The sequence below is a fragment of the Pipra filicauda genome, unplaced genomic scaffold (assembly GCF_003945595.2).
Source record: "Pipra filicauda isolate LSUMZ 115617 unplaced genomic scaffold, ASM394559v2 scaffold356_size1356884_pilon, whole genome shotgun sequence".
Taxonomy (NCBI): domain Eukaryota; kingdom Metazoa; phylum Chordata; class Aves; order Passeriformes; family Pipridae; genus Pipra; species Pipra filicauda.
The window spans coordinates 344,931-367,782 of record NW_024104483.1 but is presented as its reverse complement, the minus strand read 5'-3'; the positions used below and the strand labels follow the sequence as shown (position 1 = coordinate 367,782).

General features: G+C 39.3%; 1 protein-coding gene across 2 annotated transcripts in view; it reads right to left on the bottom strand.

The window, feature by feature from the left end:
* LOC114001845 (tubulin polymerization promoting protein) overlaps positions 1-22,852 on the bottom strand; it is a 71,957-nt gene that overhangs the window by 13,680 nt on the left and 35,425 nt on the right. For both annotated transcript variants that reach the window (XM_027747382.2, XM_039384453.1), the window contains exons 3-4: positions 17,579-17,732; positions 5,608-5,798 (exon numbers count right to left, since the gene is read on the bottom strand). In XM_027747382.2, the coding sequence (XP_027603183.2) occupies positions 5,608-5,798; positions 17,579-17,732 (345 nt within the window). The remainder of the gene's footprint in view (positions 1-5,607; positions 5,799-17,578; positions 17,733-22,852) is intronic.

Sequence of the window (22,852 nt, the reverse complement as noted above, 5' to 3'; positions counted from 1 at the left end):
AACCCTGACCATCATTTCCAGTTTATATTAGGTAAGCCAAATGGGCACTTAAGGGTGCACAAAATGAGCAACTGAATATCTACATGCTATTTTATGGGCCAACACTCCAAATACAGGAAGTACGTGTTTCAAGTTCAGGTACTCCAGACTGAGAATTTCACACAAGTTTGAGAGCTGTCATTATGCTTTAGGTATTTAATTTTATCTTTATAAAAAAAAAGACTTGAGTCCATTGACATTGTATGCCACTCCTGTTTCCTGTTCCTGTCTCATTATACAATGACTTTATACCTACTAACAGATGAACAACTATGTGTATGTAGTGAGTGTCTATTTGTTTCACAAAGTTTGGGCAAAGAAAAATATAGCATCCATGCTGAGCATAATTTTAAATGGTTTCTTGAGAACACTCAGAGGAAAGCTTGCTTTCACATTCTCTCTCCTACTACCTCACTATGGAGAAACCCCTCTTGTCACACCACGTCTATGTCAGAATCGCTGAAGAGTGATTGCCCTCAGAAACAGGAACAGGGTAGTCAAGTAAAACCATAAAAGTCTCCTTAGATCTTTAACTTCATGCTATGAAGGGAGAATGGTAATGTCCCCAACTGACCAAGCTGAACAGCACTGGCTGCAGGACTAGAGCTTGGCCCTAACAAGATTTAAGATTTGCATCAATACTTATAAGGTTTAACTATTTAGCTGGATCCAAAGAGTATGTGTACACACACACAAACCTACCTAAGTCTTGTGCATTACATTACTTATTGCCAACTAACTGACGAGCCAAGAACATGATATTCACACTACAAACAACGTACACAAAGGTGTAGTCATTTTGGCACACACACAAGGCTAACAGTCAGTTAAGAGGACACGTACTAGTGCAACACGTTACACTTGCTCTATTATGAAGGTAAAAGATTTGCTTCTGGCCAGTGCAAACAGAGAATTCTTATTCACAGATGTCAGGCACATGCCCCCAGAATACATGCATCACTGAAGGCAGGGTTATGTTATGCTTTGAATACCATACATGCAGGCACAAAGAATTAAAATTAATTTTATAACTATGAAAAGCCTTAAGGAAAAAAACCTATCAATTACAACTTTAAAGTTTTGGTTTTAGAGGAAGATACATGAGGATTTTCTCTACAAATGGTTACAGATGGCTGGGCTACCTACCACTTGCAAGTCAAATCCACAGTAGTCATTTGCCTTTTTGTTCTGCCTAATTCCAGCTACCATGAAAAATATTAATTGAGCCAATAGAGGGGAAATATGGATGACTGAAATGCTAATTTGTGAATAAAGCTTTGTATAATGATAAAAAAACTGTCAGAGGAATTTTTAATTTAGGTAAAGTCAGTAAAATACATACTTCAATACAAAATATCTTTGAAGGACCATCTCTATGCTGATAAAAAACACAAGTTGTGATATGCGAGTAGTTTTGAAATTGTGCTTTTCCTAAATGAAAAGTAGATAGAAATACTGTAGGCTAAAAAAGAAAATGGGGCTAGATTTTAGTCACTGTCCAATATTCAACATTTCCCTTGGGATTCCAAATATTTAATTATAATTAATGACAGGTGTTCACATAGGACTGTTGAAAGAAATTAAGTTTTTTAATGTTTGCTTCTTTGTAACACTATTGTGATAACTTTCATAACCACAAAGAGCAGGGCAATAATTTTTATTTTTGGTATTTCCGCACTGATGGTTGCAAAACTCTCAACTGAAGCTCATGGAGTGACTAGAGGGAATTAGTAAGCAAGTACTAATAAGAAAACTCCTTTTGACTTCTGCATATTTAATTTTAAAAATAGGTTATTTTTAGAAAATTATTTGTAAGGACTATTCATTTGCCTCAATAAGGGTTTTTATTTCTTGTCCTCAATCTTGCAAAGGTTTTGATGGTCAGGTAAAGTCTCAGTGGACATACAGGTAAGATTGTGTACTGCCATAGTATTTAAATAAAGTTTGAGTTTGTTCTGTAAGGCAGTTATTTCTAAAAGGTACCCAAACTTTCTGATCACGTTTCTTTTGGTAGCATGTTCTGCAGTAATGAAAACAAAGATAATTAGGAACAACAGGGTTTTATAGAAGTTGTCGCATAGGACAGTGCTGCATAGTGTAAGCTGCTGAAAATCAGGCTGGAAATTTAGATAGAATGAGTTGAGATGCCCCAAAAAAAGAGATGAGAGTAAACCTTATTAGGTACCCATGTCCTTACTTCAGACATTAGTTATAGTCTGCAGCATGGTGCACAGGAAGACAATATGCTCTAGAACAATTCAAGAGCTGAAAATGGGGCACCTCCTGCACCTTCCCAGCTGTCCCTTCCCATAACCTTTGAGGTACCAGCTGTACTTACTGTCCTGAGAGTTGAGGGAATAGCAGACGAATAAGAAAATGTATTTTGCCTCATTCCCAAGCAGGCCTGGAACTTAAGAGCTAATAATCAAGCTAGTATTTAGACTTCTAATTTCTGACAGATCTTAGTGGAAAAGTACGAGCCTAAGTAGGTGGCTGAACCCCTAAAACGCATAGCCATTATCTTTCACACCAAGTATAGTAAAAGAGAAAAATCTTTACAAAGTACTATCTTTCCAACCACAACTTTTCTTTGTAACTGTCATATCAGAATGACTTCTTTTCATGCACCACTTTGAGGTTTAAAACTATCAGACTGTAGAAACGAACAAGAAACAAAGAAGTGTGTTCCTGAAAATAAAATACTGCTATCTGAACCATCTTCTCGGGTCCTGATCCCAAGCTTACCATTCCTTTGAAAGAATTTCAAAGTTTGCCTCACGTCCTTACAAAGTGCTTTGGTTCATGGCAGGGATTTTATAATGCACAAGCAGTGCAAAGTAAACTCTGGCAGAACCCCAGCACGTTTCATCAGCCTCTTTTAAGTGAACAGAGTAGCTCAATTTCTAGACAGTGTCAGCTTGGATCTGTCTGCACTCTCAATTCCTTTGCATGCCTTCTATCTTATGAATGTCCTGGTCTCACTCACTTTGAACTAACAACTTAAACCTAATTATACCTTAAAACTTTCCTAAACAATCACTCTTCCTACGTGGCAACATTATGGCATTATTGACACTCTGTACTTGGGTACCTGAGAAAGCCTGTCCCTTGTGCCCCTCAGGTTCAGTGTCACCTGATGTGCCAGAAAAGGCAGCTAGCTAGCAACAAACAGCCAGACCAACAGTGTGCTGACAGGGCTCTGCAGAAGGCTGGACTTCACCCTTTATTCAGGCTGGGTCCAGATCTTTTCAGTTACCACTGAGTTATGAGTCAAGTCTTTAAGTCAATGGGATAAACAGGGGCACTGGTTTTACCTGTAGCTTAGCTGAAGGCTTTATCAAGTGTTAGAGGCTCAGCCTTTTTATTCATAAAAAAACAGGGCTGTCCTGGAGCTTTCATCAGATGCACAGGCACTGGTGACATAGAAGAAGGTTCTGTACATTTAGACAGTTCACTACCATGCCAGAATAATTCTGCCATTGTTGGTATCAAGTATGCTAATTTCTGCTTTGGGGTGTGACAGGTCACCAGTGCAACACACAAATGGATAATCCTTCATTCCGTGGACATTTTTCTTCAAGAACACTGGGTAACTCTTGGAAAGGGTTCACAAAGTTGGATGCTTCTCATCCTGAGCATCCTTACATACACCAAAAATCTTCCAGAGCTGTCCATGGGAAAAGCCGTTTAAATATTTACAAGAACGTGTGCTGAGTTTTGGCAAACTTCCCTCCCTCTTAAAAACAAAAGCCAAAATAAATTATAAACAAACAAAAAGATCTCCAAGTCCACAAGGAAGTCCTTGCCTTTTGTTTGCTATTGTTGTTTTGATTCCAGGATGAGGTATGGGCTCAAAGGGTTACTGAAGGCAAAGTTACAAGAAGGGCTACCACGCAATGTCAGCAAAACACAGCATGAACAAAGTAAGGGCTGAAAACCAGTGCTCCCTTTCCATACATTGGCCAAATACAAACTGTTGACCTGCAAGGCACATGACAGCATACACTGCTCACCTAAATGTATGGACTCTGAGTGGGATGTTAATACAGGAGGGGGAAGAGGGAGAGCAATACATCTATTAACCTTTATTCAGAGTTGAACATGAAAATCAGTGCATGATTTTTGAAAGAAAGCAAAGCAGAACTGCAAGTAGTTGGTTTTGAATACTGAGTATCTTTCATAACTGTAGAGAATCAGGGTAATACATCAGGTACTTGTTCAGCTCCTGCAGAAAACTGGAGCGGCCTTTTCTCCACTTTTCAGCCAATATTAAAAAAAAACTTATTTTCATTCCAATTAATTTCTTTTGGTATTCTGGGCCCCAGGAAGGTCACACTCAGCTGCCTGTACCTTAAGCCTGTGGGACAGATTCTCCTGGTAACAGTGGAAAGCTGTCCCAGCAATACAATTACTCACAAGTTGGGCAGCAAAAGTGAACAAAGAATCCAAGCCCTTGGCTTAAAACAAATCTAACATAAAAAGTAGCCCACTTACAATGGCATATTTTTTGTGGGCAAAATGCACCTAATTACATAGATATTAATTGTAACTGTTCTTATTCCAAGGAGCTATAAGATGTCCCTACATATATTAGAGCTTAAAGGAACTATGTGCCAACATATGTGCACAATAACATTCATTTAATTCATTCATCTGATTGGCAGTGTTTAGTCAAAACCAGTATTTCAAAGCATTATTAGTTTAATGCCCCCTTCATTTCCAATGTGAGGCAGTGCAAACTTGAAAAGAGACTGCAAAAAGCCTTAACAGACTTTCTTAGTAATGTCGTGTTCCTCACCTCTCAGGTTAGTACAATAGCTCCATCCAAATCCAGCCAGTCAGAACCATGCTACGGTACACACAGTAACAAGCACAAAGTACAGACAGGAGGAAAGTAAGGGCTGGTATTTTCCACCTCTTTCTGTTGACATAAAATACTTTAGAACCTATACTGTCCTAGAAATAACTTTTTTTTAGTTTTTCCATGAGTGGTGTATGACAATTACAGGATAGCACCTAGTATACTACAACCACTTACTCCCCAATAGTATATTGTTGAATGTTTTAAGGAAAGTGCCAGATCCCATATAAGACATTTAAAAAAAAATCCAAAACAATAGTCAAATTAAACTGCATAAGTAATAGGATATTCTTCAGAAAGACTGCTATGAAAGACCCTCTTTTCAAGAGGTTCTTTTTGGCATCCTCAGGGCAACTGGACATCTAGGAATGTTTGAGATACTTTGTTTGAATGGACAAAGTGTGGTATAACTGCTCCTGACTTCGGCTTTGTTGTTTGTTGGGTTTTTTTTGTCTAAATCTCAACAAAATGATGTATTTTTGTACCTATATATTTATTTATTTTTGCCAATATATGCATGAGGAATGTAATGAAGTGGCATTGTGCTGCTAGTAGCTCAGCAGATGTTGAAATCAGTTCCAGTTCCTGAAGACAACTTCTTGACAATATAGTCTCAACATTCACAATAACCAAAATGTGGGATTCATAACATCATTCTTACAAATATATACTCTATCCCCCTCTGTGTTGTAAACCCTCAGCCTTACTTGTTTCCTTGTACTTTATGATCGTATGTGCCTGCATGCTTATAACCAGATACATATCCTGAGTTATCCACCAGATCTTCTCGGCCAGCTCTGCCTTTTCCTTTCCCACTGGCATCAAATCTCTCTTTGTGAGAACCCGTGAATTTTGAAGTATCTGTAAGGCGTGATACAGTTGGAGATGAAACGGTTTTCTATTAAAGAAACAAAACAAAAACACGCATCAGAAATCAATTATTCTTAATACAGATATTTGTACATGTAACCAACACTTAAATATTTGCTAATGGTAAAGACTATGTAAATACTCATTTCCAGCAAAAGGAGACAAAAATATTTGTTTCTTGCCATTACATACAATGACAATAATCATATAGCAAAGAAGAAAATAACACAAATTATATCAAAACCTTTTGGAAGAGACTTTGAGTATGAGATACTTCTGATTAATAATAAAGTTCTAAGCACCAAAGATATGAAGAAGTCATAGGAAACAGCCATGTTCAAAATCCATTATGTCAACATTGAAGCACAAAAGCCTGGCTCCATCAATACAGAAAAAGTAAACCAACACAGCTAGCTCTTAAAACATACAGTTTTCTTGTTCACATTGACTTGGTAGCACTTTATAACCAGGAAGACTCTAAATGAAAGACAAAAGTAATATTCAAATATTCAAATTATATCCAAGGGCAATGTGAGAGAAAATTGTACGCAGGTATCCCAGATACCAGCAGCAGAAGGATTTAGGAATATTTATTTCTGAAAGCCAAGAACACTGACATGATGGTGCTATCTACAGTGGGCATGAAAAAATGTGCTGCTTTTTCCTCTCTAGGCCTTTTCAGAGGCTTGCCTGCCTCCCCCTCGCAGGGCCTCCAATGTTGTCTGTAAGAATTTTATCTTTTCAGGGAGTTAACCTCTCTGTAAGGCAAGAGAAGAAAAAACATCAAACTGTCAATGGGAAGATGTTCTGTCCCAGGCAGCAAAGCTTCCTTGAGTGACATAAATTCCCCCCTCCTTGAATAACTCTTCTGAAAAAGGTCTTCTACACTTACAGGCAATTTTTCAAATAGTAATTAAACTTACCATTACAAATTCTAAGAACAGCAATCTGTCCTGAGAATTAATTTGGCAAAGGAAAAGGCATTCAACCAGAGTTTCTGAGAGTTCTCTCTAGATGGGACAATACAGTATGTGCACATCTAGGTAAAACTGATTTTCTGTACAGTAGTGGTATTTAAATACAAGGAAAATAAATATGTGTTAAGTTTAATTACCATTTCAAAAAGAAAGACTACAGCTTCTGCTCCTTTATTTCAAAGGCATGGAGCAAAAGGTATGTAATACCTCAATTTGTGCCTCAATACACAAATTACAATAAAAATGCATGAGAATTTTTGTACAGTTACATATCTGGTAACATACATAATAAAACCTATGTGAGCGTAATATGAAAGGAAATGCATACATATTAACATGTAAGAAGAAACAGTCAAACAAGGATTAAAACAATGTCCCATGTCAATAAGGAGGGATGTTCCCAGGAAACTATTCCCAAGATACCATTCCCAGTGGTAAACTTGAGAAATGTGCTGTTTATATCAAGACACCTGCATTCTAATAAAACCATAACACAGATACTTATCAGAAAATCAAGGTGTATCACCATCTTGTTGCTATCAACAAGATGATAGTAATGAGTCTGCAGTATGCCACAAAAGCCTTTATGTTTCCTATTAGTCTCCTAGGAAAGCAGTAACATATTTCAGACCAACAAAGAAAACTGAGGGTTGACAACAGCTTGACAGATTAAAAAATATGATCTTTTTGTCCCATAAAACAGTTAAACAAAACCTAAAGCCCCAGCACAGGGAGAGTACAAATCCAGAGTAAAAACTGATGTGATCCTGCATCCTGTTGTCTTTCAGCCCAAGATGGATCAGAAGGCTTCCCGCATCACAGGAGCCACAATGTGTGAAATGAATATTAAGGCAGTAGTTGCAAGGCAAATATTCTATCTCATAATTGATTTTTACTCAGTAAAAACTGTAGCCTTTTCCTAAGTTGCATGGAAAATTACTGGTGTGCCCCTTCCCATATGTGATGGAATATTACAATTGAAAGATGGCAATTCCTGTTGGTTTGCTGTTGGCAAAATTTCTATGAAATGGGAGGCTCACTTTGTTTCCAACAATACAAAATTCAAGCAATTTTAATTCCTTGCACATTATCCGCTCACTCCCTGAACTGATACATCTATCATCTATAAAAGATCAGAGATAATGAGATGCCACTACAAGGCTATGCAGAACACCCCATTTCTCATTTTTCTTCTTTGTTTTCATCATTCTTATGCCGAATGCATATCCATTAAAAAGAAAATACTACTTTCTCTTTAAGGTTGTGTGAACATTACACAGAAAGGCCAAGTGCAATATAAGCATCCTTTTAAGATGCTTTCATTCAAAAAAGCCTTTGTAAATACAGAGTAGAATACACAACAACTTCATATCCATCTTGTACTCCTCAACCAGAAGCACTGATGGTACTGTATATTACAGAATCATAGAAACGTTTAAGCTGGAAGAGATCTCCAAAGGTCATCTGGCCCAAACTCCCAACCCTCACCTAGAGACAGTTGTCCATGAGCATGTCCAGACAGCTTTTGCATATATCCAAGGATGAGACACAAGAAATTCCCTGGGCAATCTGTGACAGTGCTTGGTCACCTTCACAGTGAAAGAGTGTTTCTGGATGTTTCAACAGAATCTCCCATGTTTCAGTTTGTGCCCATCACCTCTCGTCCTGTCACTGGGCACTACTGAAAAAGAGTCTGGTTCCATCTTCTTTTGCACCCTCCTTTCAAGTATGGATGAGATTCACCCTTGAGCCTTCTCTTCTCCAGGTCAGATACTCCCAGCTCTCAGCCTTTCCTCATAGGAGAGATACTCCAGTCCCTTCATCATCTTTATGGTCCCTTGCTGGACTCTCTCCAGTAGCTCCACATCAGTCTTCTACTGGGGAGCCTAGAGCTGAACGCAGCACTCCAGATGAGACATCACCAGTGCTGAGCAGAGAGGAAGGAATACCTCCCTCTGTTTGCATGTCAATACTTCTAACGCAGCCCACGATACCAGTAGCCTTCCATGTGGCAAGACCACCTCTCTGGTTCACATTCAAATTGGTGTTCACCGGGACCCCTAGGTCCTGTTCTACCAAGCTGCTTTCCAGCTGGGTGGCTCTCAGCATGTACTGGTGTGGGGGCTTGATACTCACCAGGTGCAAGACTTTGAAAATCTCCTTGTTGAGCTTGCTGAGACTTCCTGTCAGCCCATTTCTCCACCCTGTTGGGTCCCTCTGTATGGCAACATCTGCATGACCTATCAGCCACTCCTCCCAACTTTGTGTCATCAGCCAACTTGCTGAGAGTACTCTCTGCCCTAACATGCAGATGATTAATGAAGATGTTAAATGAGACTGGACTCAGTATGGTCCGCAGGGGTACACCACTAATTTCCAGCTGCCAATTATACTTTGCACTGTTCATCACTACCCTCAGGGCCCAGTCATTCAGACAATTTTCAATCCACCTCACTGTCAGCCCATCCAACCACTAACAGCACCAGCTTGAGGGGCTGTGAGACTCTTATGAGAGACCATATCAAAGGCCTTACTGAAGTCCAGGTAGACACTATCCACTCCCCTTATGTACTGGGCCAGTCATTTAATTGTAGAAGTTTACCAGGTTGGTCAAGCATGACCTTCCCTTGGCAAAGCCATGCTGATTACTCCTGATGACTTTCTCGTCCTTCATGTGCCTGGAAATTATTTCTAGGATAAGCTGTTCCATTACTTTCAGTGTCCTAAGGTTAGAAGTTTATTCATAAAGATTCCTCTACGAGTTGATAACTTCTTTTTAGTGAACTGCCTTTATGAAGTGAATGTGCAATCAACTCTTTTTATCAAAATCCCTTTTCTGTTTCTGAACAACAAAACCAACTACGCAGACTAAACTGGAAGTTGAGAAAAAGGCAAAAAAATTAAAAGGGTAGCTGTGAGCTCATTCTTCTGTGCAACCCATCTGCTCATTATTAACTGCACAATGGTACTGGGAGGCAAATAAAAAAAGGGGAGTGGGAAAGCTGACCATCCCTCCTCAGTGAGGAGGAATGTAGGAAGAAATATAGTGAAGAGCACAGAAGGCTGGATGAAGACAGTTTCCATGTTAGCAGGTCACTGCTCTTTCTTCTTTTTCACAATGAATTGCACACAAATGATTCTGTCTTGTCATAATGCAATAGCTTGAACTGTTTACCTTCTAGAGTAAGTTATATAATCTCTCTAGTTACATTATTCTAAAGGTAATAAATTCCTTCAGGCCAACCTCCTCCCTTCCTTTCTGTTGAGATCACAGAAGCCAGCATTTTCATTCTCATTCATACAGTTAACCAAAGTTTTCATATCACAGAAGATGCACATGAACTTTTTTTTTTTAAACTTTCTCCTAAGAGAAAAGATTTACTTAGCAAAACAGAATCACATACAATCATTAAATGTTCCAAAATGAGTTTATACAGTGAATCAACCAAAGGAATTTTCCAAAAATAGCAAGACTTCTCTGTTCTCCAAGATCAACCATTCTTCTCTTCACTGTTATTTCCATTAACACAAGCCAGCAGCTATAGTTTCAGTGTCTTGGACTCTATCAAAAGAAGAGATCACTGACAGAAGACATGTTTATTCATCAAACTTTTTTTTTACTGGTATCTTGCTCTGGGCCACTGTGCTCCCCCAAATCTTAAAAAAAATATTTTAAAAATGGCTTTTGCTCCTTCGCTGTCAGTTTCCAACCAAAGATGTGGTCACATGACCTCCAAGTTCACGAAAATATCTCAGTTGAGTCAGGAAAGGTACATATGTCTCTCGCCTCATTTAACTGAAACTCCTCACACACTAAAATCTCACTGAGAAGATCATAACAGGCCACAGCCTCAGGACCAGCTATGGGGAAAATAAGAAGCCATTTTACTTGGACCAGTAGATTTGCTAATTTAAAGCAATCATGCATTTTTTCTTAGCAATTCAGTATTTTCCGTCACCTTGTGTCACTGTCTACAGAAATGTGCTGCTAAGACAGCAAGGGCCTTGGAGCATGCGGCACACATGGAAAAGATGACAGAAGGGTGTTTATTCAGACTCAGAAGAAAAAAAGGAGAGGCAAATTTTATTCCTGTCCTCGACAGAGGGGTAATATTACAGTTCAGAAGTAAACAATAATAGGTATGATTTGGAAGACACATGACACATGAGAAAAGATTTTTCACTACTGTCATTGCTAAAGCATAGAAAGAGTGGGGGACACTATGTCCCTAAGGAGTATTGAAACTTAAAATCACAAAGTCATTGATCAATCAATTTAGGTTGGAAAGAACCTCTGAATATGAGTCTTTATCTAGCATAAAGCCCTGCTCATAGTAAGAATCAAAAAAACTTGTATAGAAACTTCTCCAGTCAAGTCGTGAACACCTCCAAAGACAAGGGTTCCACAGCCTCTCTCAGCAAATTTTTCCAGTGTTTGACCATACTGCAGGTAAATAAACAAAACAAAAAAATCCAACATCTCATCCAAATTATCCAAATCATTCAAATTATGTTCCAACTTCTGTCTGTCTAGAACAGCCCTCAGATCAAAGACAGGAAGTGAAAGCTGCAGAGTCTTTACACCCTGAAAACTTTAACAGCAGTACCACATTCCTCCCTTGTCCCTTTCTCGTGAAAGACAACTCTGCAAACTTGGGCAAATTTTGCCTTCTACCTCAAGATAACTGATGAATCAAAGAGCACTTTACACAACCCATTTCATCAGTTTCAAGAATGTGAATCAGTATTAGAGACGAACTATCAATGCTTAGGAAATCAAAAGGAACTACAGTAAAAAGGAAATGAGAGCACAGAAACCAAAACCATGGATTTTGTCTACACTACTGCGGAAGAAGATAGCAGTTTGCTGAAGAAAAACAGATTCACTGAAAGCCCTGCTGCTGCACTGTCTTGGCTTGTTTGCAGCAGAAAAACAGGATCAATACAATTAAGTCAGCATGCATTTTGTGGACGCAACAGAACCTCTAACTCAAATTTTGTGTCAAAAGTCTAGAAGCATCCTATGAAGCTAGTGCTACAATCATGAAAATAAGCTAACGGTGTAAGAATACAAGATTTCCCACACTTTCAGGACTCTTCCTTCCAGAACAAAGGTGAGGCAAAGAAGAAGGAAGACGATTCGGTGCTGCTAAGGTAGTGTCCTCCAATTGCTGTCAGCGTGCATTGCCATCCCTTTTACAAAGCACATAGTTTGAAGCACCAAGTGAATGCCAAGGAAGCTGGAGCATCCACCTTGCTGGACAAGCAGGTCAGTGCAGCACCACACACTTGCAGCTGCACAGTTCTCCTTTCAGCAGCCAGCACAGCCCCTGCCAAGCTCTCAATACCTGTGTGCCGTGGGGCTCTGCGCAGAACATGGCACCATTCCCAAAAGGATCTCCAGAACCAATTACTGGGAAGTAAAAGCAGCAAGAAAAGCTACTGGACTCCAGGAATATCAAACGTTCAAAACAGACATGGAGTGCATTGGTTTTCACAATGAACTCGTGGCTCCACTGAAACAATTTTGCCTGAGGATATTTTCCACTGCTTGCCACCACTCACAAAGATTCAGGTTTGATTTAAAGCTGTTCCACAGCTTAGGCAGAAACTTACTGCCTTGATGCTAAACCCTGCAGTTAGGTTTTCTGAGGTTTCTGTGCCTGAATTACAAATATCAGGCACAAATAAAATAGTACAGAAACTTTCCCTTCCTGCCTGAGGCACTGTGTCTTTTTAGTAACCAGTGTTGCGAGCACCTGCACTGCCAAAACTGCTGGCGATAGGCAGGAGGTGAGGTGCTCTTGTTACTCCTCACCAGAAGGGTACACATCCTCAGATGGAATACCTCCATGGTATTCCTGGCTACGCTCTGACAGATACCACTACTGGCTACACTCTGATAGATACCCCTCCTCAGTTCTTCACAGAAACTGAATGGCTTCCTGCATTTTCTCCTTCAACCATAAAACTTCAGTATCTAACAGCATGTCTTCCTAGAAAAAGTTGCCATGGAGATTTCTTTATGTAATTAACATGTTCTCAGATCCTTAGGAATCAGCACCAAAACTCATAATCTTAGCAAGGTCTTGAAAATTACTGATCTGCTGCTAACATCTACAACCTTTGCAAAAATGAGAACCTAAAGCTGACTATGAAATGGGGGAAAAAATCTCAAAGGGAAAGGTTTTCCTTTTGAGGGGAGGAGGAATTATACCAGAGCTCCATACCAAAATTATATTTATTTTGGTTTTAAATTCATGGGAATACATACACATGCAGTAAAAATCTGCACAAAGTCAGAAAGAGAGATCAAGGTTCAAAGAAAAACTGGGATTTCATTCATGTTCCTTCATTTTAGCACATGCACAGACACACACACACACAGAAGCAAGCCAACCCTAACCCTAGCCCTTCCCTCTAAGATTAGCCCTCAACTCCAGCTCTCCAGCATTTCAACACTCCAAGCCACTACAAATCATGGGATCTAACAGTCTGATTAACACGACCTTCCACAAAATTGAAAACAATGTGTTAACACTTCTCTGAGGAGTTTTACATTCTTACTGATAGTGAAGACAAAACAGAATAGGGAAGATAGCACAGAGTAATCTTTTTTTCAATGGGTGTGTTGCTGAATCCTTGAATTTAATGTTATAACCAGTCTTTAATGAGATTTGTTCCAAAGCCAGATGCTATCAAGATAAACCTTTACATAGATCACAGTCCCTCTTCCTCATTTTCCCTCTGTATTTCCTGAAGGGCCTCTATTCATCCAGTGCAGCACTCCAGCCAGGAGAGCTGTCTTACCACACTTGCAGAATCTCAGTGAGGTTAGTAATTTGTCCTGCTTTTCCCATGCTATTTGCTTTTGTGTGCAGGCATTTGAGATGGGCCCCGTGTCCTGCTGCATTTACAGATGGGTAAGAGCCTCTTTGTCAGGACTGTCACCTAGACATACCTGCTCTGCCCCTTATGATCTTTTATCTTCAGATTATGGTAACCTTCCATACCCAGTCTAATAATCTTCCCAGCAGATTAGTAAATCTAGTTTGCTAAGATACTACACTTCGGTAGAGTTATTCCATCCCTGCTCAGTAGGCCTCATTCCTCTGGCCACAGAAGCCAAAGCCTCCTCTTCAACACAAGCCATACTATACAGTCCAATTCTCCTCCCTGGACTGGGGAAGATAAGATCAGAGCTCCCCCCTCTACACCCTCATCCCTTGACTTCTGTAGTCTCTCTTTATATGCTCCAGGTTACCTCCAGAGCAGTACTCCTGGTACCCACAACAAAGAGGTCCATGTTAGAAGGCTGAACAAATCTTGTGAGTGCATCTGCAACAATCTCAGATCCTGGCATCCACCAAGCAATAAAACTCCTGAGACATCAGGTGAGATGAGAAAATACATGCCCTGATCATCGACAAGAGGAATCTTCAGTAACTACCTGTGCCGGGTACCCATTGCTTCTGACACCTGGTACAGCACTGTTGCCAGAGTATGGTGACACCCATTACAGAACAAGGAAGTGTAATAGTGTACGAGATGCTCATATTCAGGATGGCAAAAGTCGTGATCCCTCGGTAGTCAGGGATGCCTCCCATGACTGTTCACTCAACTCCTTTTCAGATTTTGGCTAACACACAGCTCATGCTAAGGCCTGATATATGATGGGAGCAGCACCATTAGCACTGCTGTAGGCAGTACTCAATGGACTGGAAGAGATAAATATCATCATGCAGTCATTATCACCTGCAACCTTCTGCCACCTGCAGCCAAAATTCTTGCATACTGATTGTCTGGCAGCCCCTTCAGAATCCACTAACTTGAGGAAATTGTATAGACCAAAGGCCCAGACTGAGAGGTACAAATAGATCAGCTTATCCAAAAGGTTTTTGAAGCAGATCCTAGAGCAGACAGACTGCTAAGGCTTTTGTCCTTCTACAGGGGACACTCACACCTCAGTAGAAGAGGAAACAGAGTGGGGGGAACCTCACTGTAGGCTAGACAATCATGACACTCCCTCTGTCATTGTTCTTCTTACATACTTTTTAAAGTTAGAGTCCAGATTATGATGATTATATTGTACACTGATTATTAAGAATTTGACCTGATCTGCAGAGTGTTCAGGTGACTGAAAAGTATAGGTAACTGCAATTTAGGTAATAATATGAAAGCTATCCTAATTGCTAGAAATTAAGTGTAATGAAAAAAATCTTTCTATAGTAATAATGCTCTAATTATAACTACAAACCTGTGGCCAGTTCTCATTCCACCAAGGATCCTTAAAAGAACCTGTCTGTCCCCATAGTGAGATAGTGTTGGTTGGCACTATCACTCATTTTTTCCCTTTTGTGTGAACACTAAGTTCAGGCTCAGTTGACTTTGATGGGTCTTGTTGATACTCACCAGTGCCTAGAATACTATATGTATTCTGAAATTGGAGAATTGTAGGTGGAATAGATCTGCGACTGCTGCCAGAAGTCACAAGCTCCCAGCCTTCTCTATCTCCATAGTCTCCATCCACTTGGTCTCCTCTAGCTGTCACTCCTTCCTCACCTTGTGTACGTTGAGTTTTCCACAAATACAATGTCAGTCTTCTCTTCATCTTTCCCGTCAATCTGGAGCCTCAGGGTCTTGACCACAGCACATTTCCCACAAGAGAGGCAACCACTGCCATGACCTCCAGGAAGACACAGGAGCTCTGAAGCACAGGACGTGGATATAGGACTCCTTCCTATAGAGCCAAGGACTCTGATGTGCTAATGGCAGTCCTATAGACTTCTACTAATGGATGTCCATGTGCTGGGCAGTATATCCTGCAGCTTTTTCAGACTACCACTGTAGAGTCTTCAAGCAGATCCACATAGCCTTAAGTGGAATTTCTAGGCCTCTTTGCACTTCTGCTGCAACACCTGTTTTGTCTCATTTACCACACTCTGTGGGCTGCACTCTGGCTTCCCTGCTCTTTCCCTAACAGGTCCATTTTTGTGAGAATTCGATCTTGCCCACATCACCATTACCCTAAGCACCCATCACCTAGCTTTTAAAGTGCTGTCACTGCTGTACTGCCCTGCCACCCACACTACTCTCACAGTAAATGTGACTGGATTGAGCCCCAAATACCCTGATCTGGATTTGAAGTTTGCCATCCTGTCAGCAGGTTTGAATGACATCAACCCAGGTCTCTTGCAGTTGAAATTATTCTGCATTTCTATGTCAGGGACCCTGATGAATATACACTGAAGTTCAACCGGTTTCATTTTAAGAGCGAGCAATGACCAAAGCAAGTATCTGTTCCACAGGAAGTGTAGAAATGCATTCAATATTGTTATGGCACATAGCTTTTAGTACAGAAAAAGAAAGAACCTCAGTCTTGCTCTTGTAACCTTTGGGTAGAAGTGAGGATAACTAAAAGGCCCTAGACTTCATTTACATGTCTGATTATAAGCTGTCAAAGTTACATGACCTGCACTGTATATTTTATTGACAGATCGAATGAGCTAATAAAGCTACCAGGTTCATTAACCCCTATAACTTTCTGTTGTTTTTCTTCCTGTGTGACCAAGCCAACCATACGTCTTCTGTTGCACATTAGAAAGCAGCCCAAAATTCACTCGGTTTCACTGTCTGGCCGCTGAGCCTTCTCAACCACATCAAACAGGGATTTCTGTAATTCCATAACATTCCGAAGGAAAAAGAAAAATAATAAACAGAAAAAGAAAAAAACCACCTTCTATCACAACATACACTAAAATCCTCATACGAAGGTAAATTTTCCAGCTGTCCTGTTGAAGCAGTGTTGCCACTCAGTACAGACATAAGCCCTCCCCTAACTGCCTCCCCAAAATACCCAGTACAAAAAATAAGAAGCTAAGACACAAAAATTCCCACATGCTGCTGAAGTATTCTTATCCACAAGCTTCACTTAATCATGCTTTCAACTCCTTCCCTAATATGTTTAGATTAATGTGTCAGTAGTCACAGTTAAGTTTTCTGTCTGGAACTTGAACCAAATCTATAACTCAAAAGAGATCTTTCCACTTGACATTTACACGGATCATTTGTACAGAACAGATTTCTGGAAAGATTATATTTTCATTCACCATTCTAAAGCCAAAATTCAGGAGGATCACAAATTTTAAGCAGATGAACTAAACTGACAGAACTATTCAAGCTGATGGTAAACACTCCAGTATGTCCTACAGGCTAAAAGCTTGCCTAGCCTGAGCATTTAAAAGGACAACCAAACTTATGTAGAGTAGGTTTTATAACTTCCTTTTCAAACATAAAGCTTAATACCAATACTTTAAAATGAAAAAGAAAGAACATTATAGTTCTGACAGACTTGGAATAAACAAAAAAAGAAAAAGACCATATGATAATTTTTCTCAGATTTCCAGTGTTCTGGGATTCACATGATGCAATTAAATGTATTTTATGATGTCTTTAGTCTTTGGCATTTCACACAACATCTTAGAACTGTTTAATGAGGTTCTAAATTTAATTTCCTTCTACTCTCTTTGATTTTATACACCCCCCTCATGAACATTTCTTTGTTCTAATCATACACAAGAGCTCAGAAGTTTCCTGACAGTGCTGCTAGGTGGTACTACAATTCTGAGCAGAAGCAATGACAGTGCCACACAAGAATACATAGCAGTGCAATACTCAGCTGTTGCATAATCTTTGCTCGCAGTAGTTGTTGCCTGTGGGCTTCCAGAGGAATTGGATTTGTGGATTGTAAAGGGAAGCAGGTGAATACAACAACACTGCAGTGGAACAAAGGACAGGTAGAAACAGTCTGTCCATCAGATCAGTAACATACCGTTACTCCAGATATAACTGGGCCTTTTCCTTCAATTAGTTTATACATTTCTTGAAGTGCCTCCTCTTCACTCTTGCCTTTAAATCGCTTCTTGGCGAGTTCTTGAAGAGCTTCCTTAAACTGATCAAAAGTAATTGTTCTGAGGGACTTTCCCCTGTTGAAACAAACAGCAATTGAAAGAAATTACAAGAGAGCATAAAAAACATTCCAAGAATAGCAGAATGGCTTTGGTTTACCACAGTGAACAACATAAAACTGCAACAGAACAGGAAGACCCATGCAGCCTATTTATGGCATCAAATAAAACATATCCTAGGAACATCACTTTTGTTTTTTATGTACATCAATAGGACAACACTTCAGAAACTTCCCTTGATGAACATTCAGAAATAAAGAGGAAGCAGAGGGACATGATCTGCTGTTAAAATGCCTGCAGCTCATCAAGTCAAGTATAGCCTCATTTGGTTGATCACATGTAAAGCCTGCATGCATACGACAATAACTGAAGAATCTCACATGAGTCTTGTTATTTACTGGTTTTTATTCCTCTTTGAATAACTGTTTATCATATTATTCAGAGATCACAATTCATGTATTCACAAGTAAATTAAGAATAATGCTACTGCGTAAAGCAAACTATTGAAAAGCATTTAAAAACTTGAAATTCCTCCTGTCTTAAAGACTGACAAATGTTTTAAATGACACATTTAAATTCAATACCTGTTTTGTTTCTTAGACCATCATTGTCAAAAAACATTCACAGGTGCACGGAAAACACAATAGCAGTCTGATAAACTCATAAAGCCCCCAGAAATTCAGAGCTGAATACTTGCTGTTGTTATCTCTAATAGGAAGACCATACTTCCACATTAGTAAATTACTTGTTTACATTTACTTTTAGTGGAGAGGATTTTGCTATAGCGGTGTATGGTGCAAAATCTGACCAACAGGAAATTCACACTTTACAAACACCAATTTATACTGTCATTCCCACAGATCTTTTTTGGCCTGCCAGACCAAAGGGTTCAACTGATGGAACTCAAAGAAACTCAGCATTCACTACAGAGATGTGTTTAAGCCAAAGCAGGTTAATACATGTCTGTTTTCTAGAATTTTTAAATATTCAGTTTAGGCAGGAGATAATGTTATGGAGTACACACTGGTCCATTCTATTCCCTAATACAGAACTATATTTAGTGCTCATCATTTTAAAATTCAGGTATGAGGCCACAGCATTAGTGAATTTACTCACCATTAAAAAAACTCCTATTTTTTCTTTTCTATGAATTACAGTAGACACAAACTGCACCTGTTCCTGTATTAGTAAATTACAGATTCCCTGATCTTTTGGATAAGACTTTATACCCCAAAATTTTGCCATATGTTTTAAGCTAAAATTTAATAGAAACATTTTCAAAAAGATGTTTTGATACTTACACTGATATAATCTTAAATAGGACCATCTTTAAAAGCAGAAAATGTTTACAACATTACAAAACCCTCAAAGTCAAAGTAATATTGGAGAGTCCATGTTGCTGGGAGACATGCTACTACACATGCTGCTTGAGCATTTCTTTTTATGCCAATTTAGAGAGCATTTCAAGCAAAAATTTTTTTTTTCAGAAAAAAAAAAAACAGCCACCACCACACAACCCAGACCAGTCCTTTCAACAGTGACAGCTGTTTATGTAGGAATAAACAATAGATGCTAGGATAGAGACAGTGTACACTGGCAACAGAAATAGTGGGCTAGAAAAACTATGCATAGAAATCTAATTTTATTTCAAGTGTCAAAAAGGCCACTGTGAAGAGCAATTCAACTATCTGTCATCGATTTATCTTTGATCTTCTCTTTGACACCTTCTGTGGTCAAGTCCCTGTCAGCTGAAGGGTGCCTCCATTGATGAAAAGAAGTGAGATTTCTGGTTTAGAGACCACCAGAAATGATTCCTACTTAGAAGCGACTCCTACTTCAATTAATTAAACACAAAACAAAATTTTATCCCAGGCTTTCAAAATAAGGAGAAATTGGTTATTCACAATAAAATTCAACACTAACAGAATGCTTTACATAACAAGAACATCACAACAGTAAAAATGCAGAATATAATCCAGTATTTCATTAATCAGAAAGACACATGAAATAAACTGCAATTAACTACTTGGAATTTCTCCAGGATTTTCATTAATAGGATTAACATCCCGCTTCTGATGAAACACATACAAGAACTTTTAACCAGCTCAAGAGGTCAAGACTTCATTTTGGTTTGTCTCTCATTTAGAAAAAGACAGCACCAGCAATCACTGCGAAACTTCAGCATAACAACACCCTAAGTCCCTTGTTCTCTACAGATTTATGGCCAAGTCTACCATATAGACGTTTCAAAGGTAATTTTCTGTGGCACATAGATTTAGCTTGGATCATCAGTCAGGATCATCACAAGAGAAAAGAGAATGATCACTTTCAGCAAAACGTGCTGAAATTCAAGCTGACTCTTTTATTTTTCACGGAATATTCTGAGTTGAAAGGGACCCACAAGAACCATCGAGTCCAACTCTTAAGTGAAGGGCCCATACAGGGATCAAACCCACAATGTTGGCATCATTAGCAGCATGCTCTAACCAACTGAACTGATCTCAGGGTTTTATTAACACATGAAGAATTTTTGGTTGCACACTTATTAGTAGAAGAGTGTGTTTGGGGTTTTTTAATTAAAAGGACAAATACATAAATAAGGCTGCTGAGAGGAATAAAGAACATCTGGTCCAAAACACAGGTATACCTATCTCTCACATTTGGTCTTTTCCCTGTCACTTGCATGGGGCAAGGAAATGAGGGGTTTTTTCCCTCCAACTTAAGGTGTTACCAACAAATTGGACACATATGTGACCAATGTAGTATTACAGCTGGACTTCAAAAGAAAAAGAAATGTGCACTCTGGCTGATATTCTTTACCAGAAAACAACATTAACTGGAATTACACTAGAAACAGGACTGAAAGTAAAGGAATTTTTGCAACTATATCCCAAGTTTTCTAAATAAAGTAGCTTTGATTTTGAAATTCATTATCTTTTTCTAAACTCCAAAAATATCCCCACTCTCCCCCCCATCTATCACAATATTATCAAACCCACTTGTACATCACCATAATTAACTCAAAAACTCTACAGTTGCATCATACATCAAGTCTTGTGGAAAACCCTAGGAACATAACTCTTGATTAAGTCATGTGTTCTGGCCTTTTTTTTTGGTCAGGTATGGAACATGTGCTATGCACCAGCATCTAAATTACCAAGTAGCAATCCTGCACCCCTGAGCAGTTGCTGTCATCATTATTGTTAATCAGGACAGCATGCTATTACCCTCTCTTCTGTCTACAGTCATGGGTTGAATGTATAGGAGAAAACAGACTAGGTAGAAATGACAGAGGAAGTCTCTCAACAAACCTCAATTTACACACTCTTAAGCCACAGGATCAGCCCCCTTCAGGTCCATAAAAACACCCTATGGATAGTGACTTCAAAGTACTATTAGATGGAAAATTGGACATGAGCCGGCAATGTTTGCTCACAGCCCACAGGGCCAACCATACCCTGGGGTGCACCAAAAGCAGAGTGACAAGCAGGTCAAGGGATGTGATTCTGCCCCTCTGGAGCACTGCATCCAGCTCTGGGGCCCCCAACATGAGAATGACATGGAACTGTTAGAGTAGGTCCAAAGGAGGGCTACGAAAATGAAAGGGAAGTAACACCTGCCATGAGGAAAAGCTGAGAGAGTTGGGGTTGTTCAGCCTGAATAAAACAAAACTCCAGGAGACTTTATTGCAGCTTTTCAGTACCTAAAGAGGTCTTATAAGAAAGATGGGGACAGGGATTTTAGCAGGGCCGGTTGTGATAGGACAAGGTAATGTTGTCAACTAAAACAGGGAAGATTCAGACTAGATATAAGGAAGAATTTTTTTAGGAGGGTTGTCCGGAGAGGTGGTAGATGCCCCTGAACATTCAGGGTCAGGCTGGATGGGGCTCTGAGCAACCTGGTCTCATGGAATATGTCCCTGCTCACTAGGGAGAGGGAGGGAGGTGGCAGGGGTAGTGGTGTTCAACTAGATGACCTGTAGAAGGTCCTCTCCCAACCCAAACTATTGTATGAAAAATTATAATACTGTGAACACTGCATAACACATAAGGCAATCATACCCCCAGTTTATTTCCAGCATTTTTAATACCCTGTTCACATTCAGAAAACCCTTCCTAATACCAGTTTTTCAGAGGTCATGAAGCTAAACTAAAAAAAAAAACACACCACAAAAGCCCCCAACCATAACCCCCTCAAATGAACTAATTTCTTTCTATTAACCAATTGCTTCAAAGAATCAGCTTCTTTGTGTATATTTGTAACTTGTTTTCAGAAGCTCATTATACATATCTTGTTTCCATGGAAATAACAAAACAAATACATCACTTTCATTTTCCAAGTGTTACCAGTTCAAACAACTTGTCTACAATAAAGTATGCCAAGGGTGATCACTCTACCTCCTCTCTTAGGTTCAGCACTCCAGAGAATTAATATAGACCCAAAAAGAAGATAAAATACTTTAGATTTAAAAAATATTAAAAAATCAGACACTGGAAATGAAAATTAAAACTGACCAGAAAATGAGACAAAATGGAAAATAGTAACAAAAGAGGGAAGGTGGGGGAGAAAAAAAGGCTTTTACAAAACCAGACATCATAAAGTTGGCCACCTCAATGAAAAGAACAAAATATATATGAGGGACATTAATAATAAAACTTTTTAAAGCCCTGTACTTTATTATGACACAAAGAAGCCTTTATATTTAGAAAGGATTCATTCTTACATACCATTCTATTTTAAGCTCTGCTTCTTACAAAAAACAGAATTACCCTAATGCATCATCCTTCAGTGGCAGAAACAGTGTGTTCGTGGTACACTAATGACAGCCTCCTGTATCTATGCCTACATTTGGGAACAGAACGAACATACTCAGAAGAATTTTAGGAAGCTTCTCATCACTTCCCTTCCTTGATGGGTCTCTCCACATGTGACCACTACAAATGGGGAGGTTCTGAACTAAAGTCTGGAATCCTCAGTTTGCTCTTGGAAGCCCAAGTTCACATCTATAAAAGCATCAGTTCTGAGTCTGGATATCAGCACAGTAAACGAAGTGCAAATTATCAAACATTGGTCCAAATTAGATTGGAATAGCAAATTATGCAGTTTTCATTTGCAAATATTACTACTAGCAGTGTCCT